The 8,745-nt window shown below is 38.2% G+C and overlaps 1 protein-coding gene and 1 pseudogene across 2 annotated transcripts in view; both read left to right on the forward strand.

Moving 5' to 3' along the window:
• LOC101312910 overlaps positions 1-4,302 on the forward strand; it is a 4,751-nt pseudogene extending 449 nt beyond the window's left edge. The window contains exon 2 of the transcript XR_184252.1: positions 4,154-4,302. The product of XR_184252.1 is annotated as a ribosomal protein S14, mitochondrial-like (transcript). The remainder of the gene's footprint in view (positions 1-4,153) is intronic.
• Positions 4,303-7,024: 2,722 nt separating this feature from the next.
• LOC101306903 (uncharacterized protein At1g08160-like) lies at positions 7,025-7,624 on the forward strand. Its single transcript, XM_004295849.1, has one exon. The coding sequence runs from the start codon at positions 7,025-7,027 to the stop codon at positions 7,622-7,624; it is 600 nt and encodes a 199-aa protein (XP_004295897.1).
• The last annotated feature ends 1,121 nt before the right edge of the window (positions 7,625-8,745 follow it).

Below are 8,745 nucleotides of genomic sequence, written 5' to 3' on the forward strand. Positions count from 1 at the left end.
TCTCTCTCTCTCTCTCTCTCTCTCTCTCTCTCTCTCTCTCTCTCCTTGGCTTGTTCTTGTTTTGTTTGATTGATTCTGAGGAATTAGATTTGGACAATTTTGTGACTAATGTGGAAAAAAATTGAGGCTTAATAAGGATAGGGCCTGTCGACATGGCTCGGTTTTGATTGTAGAGCTAAGATTACTTTATTCGAGGGTCAAGAGTTGTACACGGTTGAATTATTATGATTAACAGTTTATTTACCTGCCAATGTGTTTGTTTGCGTTTATTTCCAGGATTGGTGTGAGTGTTTGACTGAAGTTTGATGAAAAATGAGAAAAGTAGGATATACTTATCTTAGAGCTTGCATTAGAATACCATTTTCTTAGAAGTTTATTGCTATAAGGAAGATTTGGAATTTGAGATAGTTTTGTGAATTGGTTCGGTATTCTTAGAAGTTTATTGTTATATGCAGTGAATCCTCATTGCACATCAATCGTTTGCTTCAATTATTTGATCTTAATACTGAGAGTCAAAATCTGAGTAAGGGTCAGCCTAAGGGCCTTATTTTCCCTAAATGAGGATTGAGACATGGTGATCACTCCAGGGAATTCTCTAGTAGGTGTCAGTGAATACGGAATCCATCATTAGGTCAATCAACCTATCACTAAATTTGGATCTTCTCATTAGTCATTACACTATCATAGGTCTTAGCTTTAACGTTAAAACCTCCAAGGACATTCTCAACGGTGTCACGAAGGTCTCCTGGTAGCAAAACGGTGTGTTTCTTCTTGATTTGTTTGATTGCTTATTTAATGCTATAGGATTAGAGCTGTTTGGGATTGAAAATTGAGGTCCTGTGAGAGAGATTATGAGGATTCGGGCACTGAAGAGTTAAAACATTGCCAATTGGTTTTCGTTGTGAAGCTCAGATTGTTTTCTTTTTTTGATGAAAGGTGCTAGCTGCATTAGAAATTGAGTGCAAATTAGTCACTCATGAGTCACATCATAGGTTAGGAGGTCCATGATAAAACATGGAGGACTGCTAAGCCAAATTACAGCATTTTGAGCCTCATAAGCTATACCCGCTATGCGGTGTGCAACTCTGTTGGCACATCTACTGGTGTGTTGGATCGAGATTGTAGGCATAGTGATGCAGCAAACCTGCTGCCAAGACACCAGGACCAACAAACTCTAAGGCTTAGGGTTTAAACACACACATAACACTCTAATTGGGGAATCACTCCCAGGTCTCTCACCAAATCTAGGCTTATTGCCAATCCTTTGACAGGAAAAGTCAGAAAATACTCTGATAATAGGAGCAGAATATCTTAAGTCAGAATTTGGGAAAGTTTATGATTTCTTACTTATTTTGGATTTGTCTTATTATTAGGAATCTTTTAAGGTCTAAAATATTAGGGTTGCTTGATCCTGATGGATCTAGGGTTTTAACCTCTCTATATATAGAGGCCTTTGTAGTCTTTTAAATTCAGAGTTGAATTAATATAAGTTTGAGAGCTTTGCTTTCTGTCTAGGTTTGTGTGATGCAGCCTAACCTTACATGTGATACCGATGCCTAAAATCTCTAGGTGTGATGCCTAGAAACCGTACTGGTGTGATGCTAGTAGACCTATCCTTTTCTTAGGTCTGTCATTTAAGCCCTAGTTCTAGAGTTTGCCCTATTTGTCCTGCATCAACATGCCTGGGCATTAGGCCCTTACACTTATACTTGAGCAGATAGCTCGCAGTGATAGCAATTAAGACTCTTTAAGACTCTTCTAAAACTGAAGCATTAAAGACTCAATAGGACTCTCTTCTAAATCTGACACAATTAAGACTCAATAGAAGACCTTAAAACTTCTAAACTGAAATAGAATTTTGAAAAGACACCAGCAGCTTAGAGACTTCTAGAATCAGCTTGGCTTTCCCTCCAAGCTGGGAAAATTATATTGAGAGCATTTAATCAAACCATATGGAAAGGGAATGATTAGGTGCTCTCTTTTTTCATTTTTTCCGCTCATAAACCTCGAAAGGTTTGACTGTGATGTCCTCATCACATAGAGGACATGGCATCTCTAATGTCATGTAAGATTCCTTCCAGCCCCACATATGAGCCCTGTACATCTGAAATACATGCCACAGCCTCTAAACAATCGGTTTCAATCATACCATTGTTTAGGTTCAAAGTTCTCACCAGTTTCAAACGTTCCTTGATAGCACACAATTCCACTTGTTTTGCTGAAGCTACTGTAGAGACAGGGATAGCAAAGGCTGCCTTGAAGTTCCCTTGATCGTCTCTCAATATGCCCCCAGTACCACCATGCCAAATAGAAGAGATGAAGCTACTATCTATGTTCATTTTCCACTTACCAGTAGCAGGAGGCTTCCATTTCTTGATGTTGGATTGTTTTGTTTTCGTTATCTTTACCTGAGCTTTATGGCATTCTTCAAGCCATGCCATTGCTCTTACTAAGAGTGCTTGTGGTTGTTGGTGCTTTTCATTCCACATAACATCATTTCTATTGCCCCACAATGACCATAAAACAACCAAAGCTTAAAAATTTCTCTCTCTGCATCTTTGCATCTTTGTCCAGCAGCCACTCTTTAAATGTCATATAAGGCTCGACAGCGGTATTAATTTGGAATGGAGGTGCAGCTAACACAGCTTGAGCAAAAGGGCATCTTACCAGAATGTGAGAAGTGTCCTCAAATGGACAGGGGCATAGCAGGCACCTGGTATCACCTGTATGACCTTTCATGCATAATGCAGCTCTTGATGGCAGAGTGTTGGTGCAAGCCCTCCATATGCATATGCGTACTTTTCCTGGTACTTTTGCCTCCCACACATGCTTCCATAGTTCTTTGAAAGGGTCACCAGTAGAAGAATTAGTGAGCACCTCCCCCATAACCTTTGTGCGAGCTATCCAATATGCAGTCTTAACCGAGTAAAAACCTCGTTTTTCCGCCTCCAACATAACTTGTCCTTCAGGCTTCGACCACTAAGTGAGATGCATAGAATCTTCTGTGCAATTTCAGTTGGGAAAGCAGCATGTATAGCTGCTGGACTCCATTGTCCCGAGCTTGTTTCAATGAGGTCTGATACAAGCTCAAACACACAGTTTGGAGGTTTCTGTACCATGTAAGAGGGGCAGTCCGGGATCCATTTATCAATCCAAATATTGATTTGTCTTCCTTCTCCAACACTCCATTGCACCCCGGCCTGTAGTACTGGTCTGGCATTGATGATGCTTCTCCAAGAAAAAGATTGTTGTGCATGTTTGATTCTTGAATAATACGATTATTATGATTAATAGTTTTTGTTAGGATGGTGGACCTGCTAGTTTATTTATCTTCATTTGTATTTGTGGGTGTTTACTTCTAGGATGGGTGTCAGTAACATTCAGGGAAAGTGAACAAAATTTGGAATACTTATGTTAGAGCTTGCTTTGAATTTACCATTTTCTTGGAAGTTTATTACTATAAGGAAGATTTGGAATTTGAGATAATTTTTTTGTTTGATTCAGTTTTGTTGATTCTTGCCTTGTTGGTTGCTATGAGGTTATGTGGTTTCTGTCCTTTTTTGTTGAGATGTTGCTGTGGTTGGTAGTGGTGGTGGACTTTCCACAGTTTCTTGCAGTTGGTTTTGGCCTTACTCTTATGGGAATGTCTTTTCTATGTACTTGTTCTGGTGACCAAGAATGAGCAGAAAATGCTTCGTACACAGAGTTGTCTTGCTGGGGAGAAGGTTTGACAAGCTCTGATTGAACCCCCAAAGCGATCAGGCCAAAATGAAAAAATAAAGCCAAAGCCAAATGTTAAAATGAGTAGGCTAATGAAATTTTCAGTGTTTAGGTTTTATTTTTTTGCTTTGTTACGGGTTATTAGATTCTTGTTTTGACTTGTCTTGTGGCAGTTGTGCTTTCTTTATTCTTTTTGGTAGAGGAGTGTTGGCCATGTTCAACATCAGTCTGAATTTGTTTGGCGTTTACTTGGAATTGTTTGAGTATAGATATACCTGAAGAAAGGCTGCTGATATGAGGTTTTACTTATCAGCTGCTGCTATTATCTGGTTTCTTATATTGAGTAGCCTTGGCTAGTGAACAGATTTCAACATGCTTGAAATTGTATTATGTCTGAAGAATACAATGTTGAATAGCCACCGATTTTTACCAGGGCTTTAAATCAGCTATGGAAATCTGTGCTTTGATTTGTTCCAATGGAAGTTGAAGCATGAGTAAGGGAACACTGGGATATAATTGCAGTTTTGCAGCAGTTAGTATTTGGAGGTCTCTCCTTTCTGATATGCGAAAGTTCTGCTTGTAGAGATTCTAATTAAGAGCTTATTCCCAGTTCACTCTTTTGTCATGAGATTTGGAAATAGTTTTGAGCAGCGACTGTTCTTGTTTTCAAAAGTTTTCTCACATGAAAAACAAAAGAGAAAAGATAATTGCAAATTGCTGTTGAAGTATTACCATTCAGTAAGGGGTTGGAGAAAATAACCGTACCTTCTCCCCCTTTTGTGTTTTGGGTGTTTATGCCTTTACTTGGACTTGATGATTTTACTTTCTACTTATCATTTAGGCTTTTAAGGTCATTCAACGAGCTTACCTTTTGACTAATGTGGTAGAGTGTTTTAATAAATTCTCACTTGTTCCCTACGTACTGATTAGACTGTTAGGACAAGGCATTTGTTGCTGCACTATTGGTAGTTCTTGAGAAGTCTCATTGTTAATTGGTACGTCTGGTAATTCTGTTTAGTTTCTATTCAGGGTACGTCCTGGGTGACGTTATATCTCTCTCAAAACTCCTTTCCTTTTGCTCCTTTTAGATTTGTGAATCCTCTATTCCTGCCCTTTCGGTTGCTGAAAGATTGGAGTAATTCCAACTGAGGGCCTTGTTTTCCCTAAATGAGGACTGAGACAAGGTGATCACTTCAGGGAAATCTCCAGTATCAGTGAATACAGAATACATCATTAGGGCAATGACCTCTCACTAAAACTGGATGTTTACATGATGCTATCATAGGTCTTAGTCTTAGCTTTAATGTCATTTTGCCCTTCTTTCTCTTTCTTTTGGTTGCATGAGTGGATTCGTTTGCCTCACATAGGATCAACCTTTTGGAACAAAAGCACCTTGAAATTTGGATATGATTAGAGGGAGAGTGAATCTTCAGGTTTGCTAGGGTCTTAGATGATAAGCTTGTATAGTACCTTACACAAACTTGGGAGTTCAAAGTTCTGTCACCATAGTACATTACAAGTCCCTCATTGAGGCACACTCAATTAAGCAGAAATCAAATCTGAGCCCTATTTGAACATTGTATGATATAAGAAATCCGACATCCACATTTGGAGCTTTCAGAGGATTCAAAATACATTCAGCCTCTACACTAGTGAAAGGGTTTGCAAAGAGAATGATTCATGGAGCTGTCAAAGTGTTAACACTTAACAGTAGTTGAAACTAGAAGAGAATAAAGAGCTCGTTAAGGTACCCCAAGGAAGTCTTCCCAATGAGGTTAGCTAAGAAGGTTCATCCTCAACTCAAACGTTGAACACGAATGCAGGAAACAAACACATTTTTATCTAGTGTATGGATTGGCTGATCACATTCATGCGGTAAAATGTGCAAGTAATTGAAGTGAACAAAAGGAATTCACTTCCTAATGTTTCCTCCACTTCTGGAATCGACCTCCGAAACAACGTTTTCAGAAACCTCCAGCATATGATTATATCGCCTTTGGACTAGAATTCTCATCTCAATTCCTTTAAACCGGCTAAGATAATGTCACCATTTTCATTCCGCTGCGCAGCCCCAAGACCATATCTACAAACTGGAGGGCAATGAAAATGTGAACCCCAAGGTTTTGGTCAAGCAAAAATCAACAAAACGCACTCTTTGGGTTTTAGGCTAATGGTCAATTTTTCTTTAATTTCAAGAGAACCTCATGGTAAACCTACATGTAGACGTAGTCACAGATCTGAACATTAATAGCTTGAGAGTGTTACAGTCGCATTGAACAAGTCTTTTCGAACCTTTGAGTCATCCTGCTATTGTTTTGAAAGTTCTCACACCTAGCTAAGTCCTCATTTGAAAGTCCCTCATCTCTAGTTTTCTTCATATCGAACTGTTGGGGAATATATTTTCTTGTTCTCAGTTTATTCTTCTCTGTGACTAATAACATAAAGAATATAGGATGTTGGCATAAGGTTTAAGAGACAAATGAAGAGTAGAACCGAAGACGTTCTCTTAATTATCAATCCAAGTATATGCCTCATGCCTCCCAAAGAACGCAAGAACACCAGGCCTACATGCATGCCTTTATTATTGGTACATATTATTTTACAATAAGCTACACTAACTCATTACTATTAATCAGCAACTAGCCAGATGAAGTAGATTATCTTGTTCATAAATCTAAATCCAGGTCTAGGATTACACATTATGATCTTTGTAACAAGTCTTGATTATCTGGAGAAACCTACAGGAGTGGTTTTAGTACTAACACTAGGCACTAGCATACCTTGGAGGCAAAGTAAGGGACATAAACGAAAAAAAATAATTTACTGAATTAGACACTTGAAGCAAATGATATTAAAGATGCTTTCTGATTATCACTGCTATGTATGGTAGCATATATTCTTTTCGTTGGTTCAGGGGCAAGTGGTTATAATTCTTAAAGTAGTGCTTAATTAGATGCATATCATCAGAAGCCAAACATAACCAAAACCAAGGTCTTGGGAGCGCTAAGATTCTTCTTCTATCTGTCACAATCATACACTCACATAATCCAGAACTGAAGAAAATAACATATGAGAATCTCAGTCCCTTAACTTATTAACTAGATGTCTTGAGTTTCATCCAAGAAATCGAAAGAGAAAGTGTCTTGATCCCAAAGAAGGAAAGCAGGTTAAAGAATATGGTTAGGCCCCAAACATTCCTTATATTAGTTCACTTGAACATGTGTAGCCTGCAGCTCTTAACCCACAGATTAGCTGTCAGATTAAGCAGAAAAATTCAGCCTCAAAAAAAACTTGGTTCTTTACAATGCCTACTGTTACACCCCAACCCTCACAAACACCCAGAAGACCAGCTCCAAACCCAATTCGATTGATTGGTATCATCTTGCTAGCCCTAGTTATTCTTCTAGGTCTTGCTGTGCTCATTACTTGGCTAGTAGTCAAGCCTAAACGCCTCGTTTACACCATCGAAAATAGTTCAATCAAGGGCTACAACTTAACCAATGACCACCTCTCTGCCACTTTTGATTTCACCGTAAGGTCTTACAACCCCAACAAGAGAGTCTCGTTTTACTATGATTCCATCGAGGCTACTGTCAATTACAATGACCAGACATTGGCGTTTTCTGCTGTCGAGCCATTTTACCAGCGCCATCGTAATGTGACTCGATTCAACGTGGAGTTCGTTGCTAAATCCACTGCGCTTCCCAGCTTTGTCTCCAAGGATTTCTTGCTCGAGAAAGCTACCGGTAAGGTTCAACTGGATGTTTGGCTCAAGGCAAGGATAAGGTACAAGGTAGGAGCATGGAAATCCAGGCATAGGACATTGAGAATTTCGTGCTCGCCGGTGTTGGAGTTCAACAGGTTCAAGAATTTGAAGAGGACTTATTGTTCTACAGAACTTTGAGGCCAAGCATCTGCTTCGTGGGTTCAATGACTATTTTTCTGTCTATTGTTTGGGGTTTGATTTTCTTTTTCTCGGTTACATTGTTTCAAACAATTTCTTGATGTTTCCTGAACTATATATGTGTGTGGTCATTGTTGTGTATTACTTTGGGTTTGTCATTTTCCATGTAAGAGATCATGTTTGTGATCATATATATTCATTTATTTGTTCTGCATGTCAAGTGTAAACAACCATTATTGGATTAATTTGACAATACATGTTTTGCAAATTCTTTTTTCTCTTGATTATAATTAGTTGATTACTTAGTACTAATTCACTAGTTAACTAGTTATAGTACAAAATACTTTAGTTTCGAATCTTGATCCATAATTGATCAGTCATAAGCATAGCTGTGGATTGTCTATTTGGTTTTGGTTTAGAGATAACTCTTGCTTGTTTATGTTAATAGATGCATACAAAGAACATTATGAGCTTGTGAGTGGGCTAGAATTAGATTGTTTAATCTCTTAAATGGTTAATACGGCTTAATTCAAGGTAGTAAAACCTATAGGACGATAGGTGAAACCAAATAGAGAGACTTGCATGCTAAGTAGGCGTTTCCACACTAGTTTTGCATACTTGTTCAATCGAACTTCTATTGATCTTAATGCTTCGAATAATTTGTTGATAAGATAGCGTCTATACCTTGATTTGTTATTCTAAAGGCTTGGTAACGGTGCGTTCATCTTGTTTAAGTAGATAAGGGAAGTAGTAAGAATTTATGCAGTGTGTTCACGGTTTATTTTTGATTGAATCTTTTCACGACTTGGTAATTGGAATCTTTGTTGTATGGACATTGTTTTAAAGCATATTCGGTGGTGAATTTCCAAAGTCCCTAACCTCTTCTCTGTCATATTTCTCAAACTACAAAATCAAATCAATTTTCTTATTCTTCCGTCCTTTGTTTTTTGTGATTTAGTTAGTATAGTAAACGAACTCCAAATCCCGTGAAATTCTGTTAGGAATTTATGTGTCTAGTTTAGGTCTGTAAATTTTTATAATTTTCTGAATAGTGTAGGTTAGGTAGTTAACTAGATCTTCATCTGCTGTTCGTTAGGAACAATAGACACGTTTGTGACATT

This window comes from Fragaria vesca, linkage group LG3, assembly GCF_000184155.1.
Source record: "Fragaria vesca subsp. vesca linkage group LG3, FraVesHawaii_1.0, whole genome shotgun sequence".
NCBI classification, from domain to species: Eukaryota; Viridiplantae; Streptophyta; class Magnoliopsida; order Rosales; family Rosaceae; genus Fragaria; species Fragaria vesca.